The sequence below is a fragment of the Zootoca vivipara genome, chromosome 11 (genome assembly GCF_965207765.1).
Source record: "Zootoca vivipara chromosome 11, rZooViv2.hap1.1, whole genome shotgun sequence".
Classification (NCBI taxonomy): Eukaryota; Metazoa; Chordata; class Lepidosauria; order Squamata; family Lacertidae; genus Zootoca; species Zootoca vivipara.
The window spans coordinates 54,676,901-54,689,798 of NC_142594.1; the positions used below are offsets into that span (position 1 = coordinate 54,676,901).

Here is a 12,898-nt window from a genome sequence, read left to right on the forward strand (position 1 = left end):
TGTACACAAAGGACTCCCGACAGCAATGAGACGTCCTTTTAAGGTCTTCATTTCATATGCCTTCTTCAGGTCGGTCCGGATATACAGTGGTACCTCTACTTACGAATTTAATGCGTTCCGAACGTACATTCGTAAGTCAAAAAAAATTGTAAGTCGAATCCCATAGGAATGCATTGGGAGAAAAAAAACGTAAGTCGAAGCAACCCTATCTAAAAATTTGTAAGTAGAAAAAATCCTATCTAAACTGCATCCAAGATTGCGGACGGAGCTCCATTCGTAAGTAGAAACATTCGTAAGTAGAGTTATTTGTAAGTAGAGGTACCACTGTATTGATAAACGTCAAGTTCGTGCTCAGAACTGGACCAGCTCCTGACTTGCATGGGCTCCTGACTTGCATAGTATAATGTTGGCAGTGAGGGTGGGTCTTGACAAGAAGATTGTGGCCTTTCTAAGTGTTCTATTAACCCCCTTTTCTTCCTCCTTTCCTTCCTCCGACCTCCCTCAGGTGGGTTGCAAGGTGGCAGTGACCTTGTTCCTATACTTCCTGGCCACCAACTACTACTGGATCCTGGTGGAAGGACTCTACCTTCACAGCCTCATCTTCATGGCCTTCTTCTCGGAGAAGAAATACCTTTGGAGATTCACGCTATTTGGCTGGGGTGAGTCTTGCCTCCCGTCGGCCTTACTCGACTGCTCAGAGTTTCCTGGCCGGTTTGAGAGATTACCTGATCGAGGAGATAGATGGGGCATGTTTGTGTAGCGATGTGGATATGAGAAAATGGACTTTCAGTAATGTTGGGGAAAGAAATTGGTAGGGGTTTTTTTTTCCCCAGGAGAGGACACCAGATGAGCCCTGGGTTTGGATTTTTCTGTTGGATTAATTTAGATGAGTAAGAGAGGATATTTTGTTTAGTAATTATCCTTCCTCTTTTCACTTGTGTGAGAATGCAAATGCCTCTTCTTGCAGAGAAAAAGCACCACCTGTGCACAGGTTTTCTCTAGAAGCTGTTTGGGACAAGGTTGCGTTTCTGAGCACAGTTCAAAGTGTTGGTGCTGACCTTTAAAGCCCTAAATGGCCTCGGTCCAGTATACCTGAAGGAGCATCTCCACCCCCATCGTTCTGCCCGGACACTGAGGTCCAGCGCCGAGGGCCTTCTGGCGGTTCCCTCGCTACGAGAAGCCAAGTTACAGGGAACCAGGCAGAGGGCCTTCTCGGTGGTGGCGCCCGCCCTGTGGAACGCCCTCCCATCAGATGTCAAAGAGAAAAATAGCTACCAGATTTTTAGAAGACATCTGAAGGCAGCCCTGTTTAGGGAGGCTTTTAATGTTTAATTGTTTTATTTCATTTTTCTGTTGTAAGCCGCCCAGAGTGGCTGGGGAGACCCAGCCAGATGGGCGGGGTATAAATAATAAATTATTATTATTATATCTTCCAGAACAATTATGATATCCAAGGATGCCTAGGCAAACCTGGATTGCTTTCTCCCTTTTTATGTTTCCCTCTCGACAAAGAAATCACTCTCAGACTTTTAAGTAAACAAGAAAATACAGTGGAACCTCCGGTTGCGCACGGGATCCATTCCGGAGCTCTGGTCGGATCCCGAGGAATTCGCAACCGGAGGTGCCTGTTCTGCCATGGATAAGACATCCCTCTTTCCATTGGAGAAATATTGGAGGGTATGGAATAGGATGTCCCTGTTTTCACTGGAGAAATATTGGAGGCCATGAAATAGGACGTCCCCACGGTGGTACCTCGGTCTACGAACAGCCCTGTTAACGAACTATTCGGGCAATGAACTCCGCAAAACCGGAAGTAGGTGTTTTGGTTAGCGAACTTTGCCTCGGAAGCTGAACGGAAGCTGAACAGTGGAAGGGCACCAAGGCTGGGAGGCCTCAGTAAGGAAAGAATGCTTTGACTTAAGAATGCTTTGAATTTAAGAATGGACTTCTGGAATGAATTAAGTTCGCAAACTGAGGTACCACTGTATTTCCATTGGAGAAATATTGGAGGGTATGGATTGGATGTCCCTGTTTTCATTGAAGAAATATGGGAGAGTATGGAATAGGACAGGCACGTCCAACAGGTAGATTGCGATCTATTAGTAGATTATGGGGTGTTCCTGATAGATCTCTGGCCTCTCAGTGATGTACTCACCCCCCCCAAAAAAAAAAGCTCTACAACTTTGGCTTCCCAATAAAAGCTCAGCAGCTTTTGCTTCCTAGCAAAAAAGTCGGCCATCAGATTAAGTTCCACTATCGGTCTGGGGATTCAGGACCCTCAACTGTGTTTTATATACAGTGGTACCTCAGTTTATGAACACAGTTGGTTCCGGAAGTCTGTTCATAAACTTAAGCGTTCATAAACTGAAGCAAACTTTCCCATTGAAAGTAATGGAAAGTGGATTAATCCGTTCCAGACGGGTCCATGGAGTACTCAACCTGAAGCGTACTTAACCCGAAGCATGGGTGTAATTGGTTCCAGAAGTCTGTTCATAAACTGAAGCATTCATAAACTGAAGCGAACTTTCCCATTGAAAGTAATGGAAAGTGAATTAATCCGTTCCAGATGGGTCCGCGGTGTTCGTAAACCGAAAATTCGTAAACCGAGGTGTTCATAAACCGAGGTTCTACTGTAATCAACTTTTGATTATGTTCTGTGTATATTGCAATGCTCATTCAGTTTCATTCATTCATATATTTAGACTGATTCATTCATATATTCGGTTCCATTCGTTCATTTGCTCCCTAAAAAAAACCTCAGTCACCTTGGCTTCCCCAAAAAAGCTCAACAACTTTGATCCATCCAAAGACAATGGGTAGACCACTGCCAGTTTTCTTACACTGTGAGTAGATCACAGTCTATCGGGAGTTGGACGTCCCTGAAATAGGACATCCCTGTTTTCATTGAAGAAATGTTGGTAGGTTTATGCAGTTGGAGGCATCAATGCTTCTGAAACCAGTTGCTGGAACCCACAGAAGGAGAGCGCAAGTTCACATTCTCCCCCCTGGTTTCCAAGAGGCATCTGGTCGAACCCTGCGAGAAGAGTTTGCTGGACTAGATGGGCCATTGGCCTGATCCAGCATGCACTTCTTAGGTTCTTAAGGGAGGGGAAGTGTCTTCTCAGTGGCTTTTTCATTCTGATTGGGCGTCTCTAGGACGATGGAGGCAGAGACCCTCCTGCAGAAATAGTGATGGTTCTTTAACGATGTTATGTACTGAGCTGAATCATAGAACAATAGGATCCAGAATCAGCAGTCTGATTGGTCCGCAGGAGCCACCCAATCCAACTCCAGGTGGAAGTGAATCCGCAACCTGATTGGCCTGCAGGAGCAGCCAATCAGGCTGCTGGCAGAAGTCAATCCACAAACTGATTGGCCCACAGGTGTAGCCCTGAAGTAGCCAATCACGCAAAGCCCATTGTGTAAATAATGTATATAAGCAGATGGTTTTGGGAAAAGGGCATTCTTCTCTTCTTCTCCTTGATGACTAAGAGCTGAATAAAGAGCATGAAATTCACTCTCGACTCCGAGTATATTTCAAACACACACTGTGAGGGGGAAAGGGTACAGAGAGCCCCCTCCCATCCTGAGGAGCAGCTCCTCCACCAGCAGTAGCGTCAGCGGGGAGGGGGAAGAGTCCAGTGAGGAAGGAGGAAGGAGGAGACGGGGCTCTAGCAGCATAGGAGAGCCCTTGCTGCACATGGGAGAGGAAGAGAGAGAGGGGGAAGAGGGGGAGAAGGAAAACATGGAAAGGAGACCCTTTTCCCCTCCGGTTCCGGAATTACGCAGGAGGAAATGCGGGAGGAGATTTGGGGTGCCCAGACTCTTATGTTGGAAGAGGACGCGGAGTGCGCCATTCCAGGGTTCTGGGTCAGACTGAGTGGATGTATCCTGTATAGCTCTAGCACTGTAAATACCCTGCACTTAATAAGAGCATGAAAAGGCAAAGGTCTGGAGAGTCGTTACTCTAGAGTAGTCGCAACGCATCGCCTGTGACACGCACACACAACCCGCAACCTCAGACCACTTCCCCTCTGAGTGCGCCTACATTGTCATTTGTCCCTTTCCATGGTGCATTCCAGTTCTGGAGAGCAGGGAGGCAACCCTTGGCCAGCTTCAGCTGAGATGCCCTGACCTTATAGGACCTGCATTGTACACACTGTGCTTATAGACTGGAGATGCACAGCGCATGCAATGTGGATACTATAGAAGTCAATTTCGGCGGTGCCACACATTGAGGTTTTGTGGAAAGCGGGCAGTCCATGTGTCTGGGTGTGAGAGAGGGGGCCTGATCAATGGAGAATGTGAACATACAATTTTGTGCCCACAAACACTGCTCTTTACAGTGCAAGCGGCAGCAAACAGAAATCCTCCAGGTCCCTGCCCCAAGGAGCTTACACATGTAAGGGGGATGTGTCAGCAGAGGGACAGGAGGACCAAGGGCAACGAGGGAGGCCCAGGCAGTTTTGTGCTTCACCTTTGGCTCTGAGGGTGGGTCGCTCCAGTGGTACCAGTGGTTTGCCTGCCCTGGGTGCCTGCAACCCATGCTACACCACTGGAGGAACGTTTTCACCTGGCGGCTGAAGATATGAAACGAAGGGGACAGGGGAACCTCCCTGGGAAGAGCCTTCCCCCAACAGGGAGCCACCACAGAAAAGGCCCTGTTCTCATGTTGCAGCCCTCTGGGCCTCTCGTGGAGGAGGCACACAAAGGAGGGCCTCAGATGAGGGTCTCAGGGTTCGGGTAGGTTCATACGGGGAGAGGCCACCCTTTTGCTGTTGCGGTCCTGAGCCATTTAGTTCCGCACAAAATGAAAACAGGAAATGGCTGCCACAAAAGGGGAATGGGTGTAGTTCCATGACAGGGCATCTGCTTCGCATGCAGAGAGTTCCAGGTTCAATCCCTGGTGAGTGGCCACCAGCCAGAGTAGGAACTACTGAGCTAGATGGACCCTATGGTCTGACTCGGCATAAGGCAGCTTCCTATGTTCCTGCAAAGTGACAGTATAATGCCTCCTTTCCTTTTCTCTTCCAGGGCTCCCTGTTGTGTTTGTTACATTCTGGGCGACGTTAAGGGCGATGTTTGCAGACACAGAGTAAGTCTATAAGCTACTCTTTCCCTTTCTTAAAGAGCCCGGGGCTCTATCCCGGCTCTTCTGACATGGGTCACAAATCCCAAATTGCATGCCCTCGCCCCATAAGTGCCCAAGCAACCGTTTCCATTTCAGAACGGGCACCGGCTCATGTGCCGCGCATTACTCATTCCTCCAAACTTTTTTTTACTGCAGCAACGACTAAACTTTGGAACTCCCTGCCTATTGATATCAGGCAGGCGCCTTCGTAGCATTCTTGTCGGTGCCTGCTTTCGAAATTATCTAGACCCAGGGACCCACCTTTAACCCAAATATCCACTTGTGGACCCCCCACGTCTCTTTCATTTCACAAATTTCACATTTGTAGGTAGCGCTGGGGTTGTAACCCATCCTAGATCCGGCTGTGACCTGGGAGTGCTGAACACCAACTTCTTGCCAACCCATTGATACCATAACCCCAATAGAGGGCCGTCCAACCTTACTTAACAACCTTCCAAGGCTACCTAAGGAGATCCAAACAATACGTGTAAAGCACATCAACACATATTTTAAGGCACATGGCTACCTGGGAACTGTAACTTAAGGGTGCTGGGAATTATAGCTCTGCATGGAGGAAATTACAGTTTCCAGGATTGTTATTGGGGGGGGGGGGGGTCATGTGCATTTGATGTGCTTTGAGTGCGTGGTGTGGATCTCTCCTTTGCCCTACTGCCAGACAGCCCATACCATTAGGGTCTATCTAAAAATTCGTAAGTAGAAAAAATCCTATCTAAACCGCATCCAAGATGGCGGACGGAGCTCAGGGCATAGCTGCCAAGTTTTCCCTTTTCTCGTGAGGAAGCCTATTCAGCATAATGGAATTTCCCTTAAAAAAAAGGGATAACTTGGCAGCTATGGCTCAGGGCCTCATCAAACCTAAATCCAGCCCTGACTGTAATCGGGGCCGGCTCACCCAAGAGGCAACCGCCTCGGGCGGCAGAATCCATGGGGCAGCAGAACTCAGTGTAGATTTTTATTCCCCTCTTGTTCCTGAGGTCGATCTTCACTCGCTCCTTCTTCCAGGGGGTGGGTGGGGGGGGAGAGCACAGTTTTGTGGTTCTCCTCAAGGGCCAAAATGCCCCGACTGTCACTTTAGCCTTGACGGCGTCCCTCTTTCGTCCCCAGGTGCTGGGATTTGAGTGCTGGCTACTTCAAATGGGTTATTCAAGTGCCTATCCTCATAGCTGTAATGGTAAGTAGAGAAGATTAGGGTCGAGAGAGAAGGAGAAGGGGAGACTCTTCGTCGGGGGGGGGGGCGGCTCAAGAGGAAACAGGGGGTGGGAGCAGGATGCAGCCAGGAACAGTGTGAAAGTTATTATTATTATTATTACTTATTGAGTTTGCAACATTCTTCTCAGTGTTTGCCATGGTTTATGCTTATTAAAATGATGCACTTTCGAGCCGGGTACAGTTGAAGGGAACCAGGCAGAGGGCCTTCTCGGTGGTGGCGCCCGCCCTGTGGAACGCCCTCCCATCAGATGTCAAAGAGAAAAACAGCTACCAGATTTTTAGAAGACATCTGAAGGCAGCCCTGTTCAGGGAGGCTTTTAATCTTTAATAGATTATTTTATTTCATTTTTCTGTTGGAAGCCTCCCAGAGTGGCTGGGGAAACCCAGCCAGATGGGCGGGGTATAAATAAATTATTATTATTATTATTATTATTATTATTATTATTATTATTATTATTACGTTCTGGAAGTCCCTTCCGAAACCAAAGCGTTCCAAAACCAAGGCGCGCTTTCCCATTGAAAGTAATGCAAAGCGGATTAATCCGTTCCAGACTTTTAAAAACAACCCCTAAAACAGCAACTTGACATGAATTTTACTATCTAACAAAACCATTCATCCATAAAATGAAAGCAATAATCAATGTACTGTACTATAAAAAAATAAGACAGTATTGTAGATGATAAAAGTTAAAATTATTATTATTTTCTTACCTGCACTCCTGATAGTCAGTGTTTGGATGGGGGGGGGGGGCTTTATCCATTTCTGCAGTCAATCAATCAATCAGTCAGTAGCTGAACTGGGTTCCACACAGTCACAAAAACAAATTAACTGAAAAAGCCTCAAAAACAAAAACGCAAATTAAATAGCAAAAACATAAGCGCCAAACTTAATCTATTCCAGAAGTCAAATGAAATTTTCAAAAACCAAGGCGCAGCTTCTGATTGGTGCAGGCGCCCTGGAAACAATAGCCAACAACCCCATCGGGCGTTCGGCTTCTCACAAAAGTTCAAAAGCCGGAACACTTACTTCTGGGTTTTCTGCATTTGGGAACCAAGGCGTTTGAGAACCAAGATACCACTGTCTTTGACAAATATTCCATCTGCCTCATTTCACTTTCACAGAACTATGCTTTCAATCTATTACCGTATATACTCCGTATAAGTCAAGTTTTTCAGCACATTTTTTGTGCTGAAAAAGCTGCCCTCGCCTTGTACTCGAGTGAGGCGGGCAGCCGAGCAGCGAGAAAGGAGCGCTTCTCCGAACCCCGAGATCTGTCCTTGTCATCAGCGGCAGAGGCGGGGGGAGAGGAACCAGCAGCGAGAAAGGGCTGCTTGTATTTGAATAGACTTATGGTTCCCCCCCCTATTGTTTTAATTTTAATTAGGGTTTAATTACTTTTTAACAATGATCTTCTATGTTTTCAGCTTTTTGCATTTTATCTGTGTTGTTTTTAATTTGTGTAAGCCATCTTGAGTCCCAGTCTGGGGGAAAGGCGATGATTATTATTATTATTATTATTATTATTATTATTATTATTATTATTATGCATTAATAACATTAGGCAAGTAAGAGGCAACATGATAAAAGTTTATACAATTTTGCACAGCATGAAAAAAGGGGAAGTTTTTCTCCTTCTCTCGTAACATTAGAACTTGTGAACATCTAGCGAAGCTGAACATTGGAAGATTCAGGACAGGTGGGGGGGGAACTGACTTCTTCAAACAGCGCATAGTTAAACTGTGGAACTCCCTGCCACAAGGGGAAGTGATGGCCACCACCTTCAATGGCTTTAAAAGCGGATTAGACGAGTTCAGAGAGCTACCAGCAGCTTCCACAGTCAGAGGCAGAAATGCTTCTGAAGACCAGTTGCTGGAAACCGCAGGAGGGGAGAGTTGCTCTTGTGTTCGAATCCTGCTTGCAGGTTTCCTATAGGCATATGACCAGCCACTGTGTGAAGAGAATGCTGGACTAGATGGGCCGTTGGCCTGACCCAGCGCACACTTCTTCTGTTCCTAAATCACTCGGGACCATGAGGACTAGAGACTTGCTTTGTTTTCAGAAGGACCAGCAGCAGCAGAATGCACCTTTGACCAGAGCAATGTCCCTCTTCAATGATCTCCAGGCCTCTCTCCTCTTGTGGGCCTGCTCTGTCAGTCTGTCTGTCTGTCTCTCGCTCGTTCCAGATCGGACAGAAACCCTGACAGCAAAAGTGCATCTTAGAACATCTGCGCCAACAGCAATCCGAACATCTTGCACTCATTTCCGTAATGTATTCCGAGTGCAGAACAGCCGAGCTTTCCCTCTTTCTTTCTTTCTTTCTCTCTCTCCGAGGAGGCCTTTTCGGCTTCGACACAGAGAAACCCCAGACGCGGTTTTCTCCGCTCTGCTGCAGAAGAATTCTCCCCCTTTCCCTCCCTTCCTCACCCCGGGGCACCCCAAAAACAAAAGGAAACAAAACAGAACTTGACAGGAAAGAGAGGTCATGTAGGGTTTGCAAATTCTCCCCCCCAAAAAATGTTTTTGAGCTATTTTTTTACGGAAATTTGCCCAAAAAAATCAACACTTCTGACATGGGTTTTCCCGGACATTTTTGCTGATTTTCTGAAAATCAGCCCGGACGCTATTTCTGACAGATGAATCCTAGATAAGTCTGGGGAATTCTAGACCTATGGCAGCCTTCAGTCAAGGCTACCAAAGACACTGAATAGGAACATTTGCAAAATGGTCCACCGCTCTGGGATTTTCTCTGAAGAACATCAAACTTCCATCACATCTAAATCATTGTCTTCTCTTAATTGGACCACAAATTTGAAAGGCTTGTGGGCCCTGGCACTTCACCGCACTAATCCTGCCCAATTCCTCTGTTGTCTTGCTGTCTCTTCCACCCTGCCTGGATTTCGAAGCATCCTTGTGTGGTCCGGGCTGTTGGCACCTCCTCGTGCCAAGGAAAAACCAGCCCAGCGATTTCCAGCCAAGAAACGGACCGATGAAGAAAGCCAGAACATAAGAAGAGTCTGCAGGATCAGGCCAATGGACCATCTTGTCCAGCACCCTGTTCTCAAAGTGGCCAACCACCAGGTGCCTGGGGGGGGACACACAAGCAGGATTCAAACACAAGAGCCCTCTCCCCTCCTGTGGTTTCTGGAAGCTAGTATTCAGAAGCCTTGCTGTTTCCAACTGTGGAGGCATAGCATAGTCATGCTGACTTAGTAACAATTGATAGCTCTCTATCAGTGGCCATCACAGCTTCCAGTAGAGGTGAGTTCCATAGTTTAACAATGCGCTTCTTTTATCTGAATCGACCAACATTCAGCTTCCTGAGTTCTAGAGTTACGAAAGAGGGAGATAAAGCTTGAGCTATCCACCTTTTCCAATCCAGTTTCCCAGATTTTCAAGGTGCATGATGAACACATGGAATTTCTGTAAAGCTCAGGGAGAGGCGAATGTCACATATGCAAAGACATTAAAACTGATAAGGACCAGTTTGTTGTTGTTTAGTCGTTTAGTCGTGTCCGACTCTTCGTGACCCCATGGACCAGAGCACGCCAGGCACTCCTGTCTTCCACAGCCTCCCGCAGTTTGGTCAGACTCATGTTCGTAGCTTCGAGAACACTGTCCAACCATCTCGTCCTCTGTCTTCCCCTTCTCCTTGTACCCTACATCTTTCCCAACATCAGGGTCTTTTCCAGGGAGTCTGCTCTTCTCATGAGGTGGCCAAAGTATTGGAGCCTCAGCTTCAGGATCTGTCCTTCCAGTGAGCACTCCTGTCTTCCACTGCCTCCCGCAGTTTGGTCAAACTCATGTTCGTAGCTTCGAGAACACTGTCCAACCATCTCGACCTCTGTCATCCCCTTCTCCTAGTGCCCTCAATCTTTCCCAACATCAGGGTCTTTTCCAGGGAGTCTTCTCTTCTTCTCATGAGGTGGCCAAAGTATTGGAGCCTCAGCTTCACGATCTGTCCTTCCAGTGAGCACTCAGGGCTGATTTCCTTCAGAATGGATTAGGTTTGATCTTCTTGCAGTCCATGGGACTCTCAAGAGTCTCCTCTAGCACCATAATTCAAAAGCATCAATTCTTCGGCGATCAGCCTTCTTTATGGTCCAGCTCTCACTTCCATACATCACTACTGGGGAAACCATATATACAGACCTTTGTAGGCAAAGCGATGTCTCTGCTTTTTAAGATGCTGTCTAGGTTTGTCATTGCTTTTCTCCCAAGAAGCAGGCGTCTTTTAATTTCGTGACTGCAGATGGTCTGCAGTGATCATGGAACCCAAGAAAGTAAAATCTCTCACTGCCTCCATATCTTCCCCTTCTGTTTGCCAGGAGGTGATGGGACCAGTGGCCATGATCTTGGTTTTTTTGATGTTGAGCTTCAGATCATATTTTGTGCTCTCCTCTTTCACCCACATATGCAAAGTGCAGCCTGACAATAAAACTGATAAGGACCAGTTCAGGAAGACCTTAACACTGGCTGTTAAAGGGGGGAAATGACTCTAGATAAGGTACAAGGAGGGTTCTGGCAGGTTCAGTGAAAATGGGTTGAGTAAAGTTACATTTCAAGGACTCTGGCTGGGTGAAGAGATGGGGCGATGGGATAGCAAGTGTTGGTTGGCCTAGAGGCTGGAACAGCCAAGGTGACTTATTTTTCATATGAATAATGTGTAATAATTATAGCTGCCAAGTTCCAGCCTGAGAAATAAGGGATCAGACTGGAAGTAGCGCTGCCACCATTTTGGAACTGGGCGGAGCATGCTCAGAAGCGACTTTTGATGCTGCTCTGCCCTGTTCCAAAATGGCCGCCGCACCAGAAGTCACGCTGCAGCCATTTTGGAACTGGGCAAAGCAGCATCAAAAGTCGCTTCTGAGCATGCTCCGCCCAGTTCCAAAATGGCCGCCACGCCAGAATAAACTGGGGAAAAACAAAAAAATCCGTTTTTTCGGCTGGGGACAGCCGGAAAAACGGGGGGTTTCCCGGGGAATACGGGAGACTTGGCAGCTATGGTAATAATGCAAGGCTTTTTTTTCTCTCTTTTTTGCAAACTCTTTGGACTCTTCTTCTGCAATGCATTACTGAATAAAGTCTGACCAGTTGGGGAATGGGGTGTGACCCTCCTTGAAGCCCCCCAAGGGGAATTTCTCCCACAACAACTGACCCTTTTAGTAGAAGCTGGAGAGGGGTTTCAAGACGCCTCTCTCCACGGCACCCTTTTAAAACGCTTTGTCTCTCTTTCTCTCCCAGGCAAATTTTATCCTTTTTATCAAAATTCTCAGAGTCCTCGCAACCAAACTCCGAGAAACAAATGCGGGGAGGTGCGACACAAGGCAACAGTATAGGTAAGTGCTTGGGGGCTATCCAACCCTGCAGGGAGGTTTCAGAGAAGGGGAATGCCTACAGCCTATCCATATCCTGGGATCTGTTAAGACAAGGATGGGGAACTTATAGACCTCCAAAAACTGCTAGACTAAGACTACAGTTCCCATCGTTCCTGGCCACTGGCCATGCTGATTGGGGCTGATTGCAGCTGGAGTCCAAATATCACTGAAGATGCTCTGTTTCCCAGTCCACGTACTGTGAGGCAGTATGATGGTGATGTAGGCAAAGCCTCTGGCAGTGATTGGCTGAGCTACCCTGATGTCACAGAGGTTCCATTGGCTGAACTGCTGAATTCTTGAATCTGTCCCTCTGAGTTGATCCCCATTCATTTGCCTATTGTATTATTATTATTGCAATTAGAACATCTTCAGCCGAAAAATGCCTAACCCCACACATGCTGTTAGCAGAAGTCTAGTATCCAGATCAGGGGTCAGCAAACTTTTTCAGCAGGGGGCCAGTCCACTGTCCCTCAGACCTTGTGGGGCGCCAGACTATATTTTTTTTGGGGGGGGGGGAGGAATTCCTATGCCCCACAAATAACCCAGAGATGCATTTTGAATAAAAGGACACATTCTACTCATGTAAAAACACGCTGATTCCCGGAGCGTCCGTGGGCCGGATTGAGAAGGTGATTGGGCCGCATCCGGCCCACAGGCCTTAGGTTCACACTTCAAAATGGCCTTAATAGATTAGACAACTGGGCCAAAGCAAACAAGATGAATTTTAACAGGGAGAAATGTAAAGTACTACACTTGGGCAAAAAAAAAAAAATGAAAGGCACAAATACAGGATGGGTGACACCTGGCTTGAGAGCAGTACATGGGAAAAGGATCTAGGAGTCTTCGTAGACCACAAATTTGACATGAGTCAGCAGTGTGATGCAGCAGCTAAAAAAGCCAATGCAATTCTGGGCTGCATCAATAGGAGTATAGCATCTAGATCAAGGGAAGTAATAGTACCACTGTATTCCGCTCTGGTCAGACCTCACCTGGAGTACTGTGTCCAGTTCTGGGCACCACAGTTCAAGAAGGATACTGACAAGCTGGAACGTGTCCAGAGGAGGGCAACCAAAATGGTCAAAGGCCTGGAAACGATGCCTTATGAGGAACGGCTTAGGGAGCTGGGTATGTTTAGCCTGGAGAAGAGAAGGTTGAGGGGTG

The 12,898-nt window shown here is 47.1% G+C and overlaps 1 protein-coding gene across 1 annotated transcript in view; it reads left to right on the plus strand.

The window, feature by feature from the left end:
• The window catches only part of PTH1R (parathyroid hormone 1 receptor), a 133,718-nt gene that overhangs the window by 104,446 nt on the left and 16,374 nt on the right, over positions 1-12,898 (plus strand). Inside the window, exons 7-10 of the mRNA XM_060280998.2 lie at positions 506-659; positions 5,035-5,095; positions 6,257-6,323; positions 11,604-11,698. Coding sequence (XP_060136981.1) covers positions 506-659; positions 5,035-5,095; positions 6,257-6,323; positions 11,604-11,698 — 377 coding nt within the window. The remainder of the gene's footprint in view (positions 1-505; positions 660-5,034; positions 5,096-6,256; positions 6,324-11,603; positions 11,699-12,898) is intronic.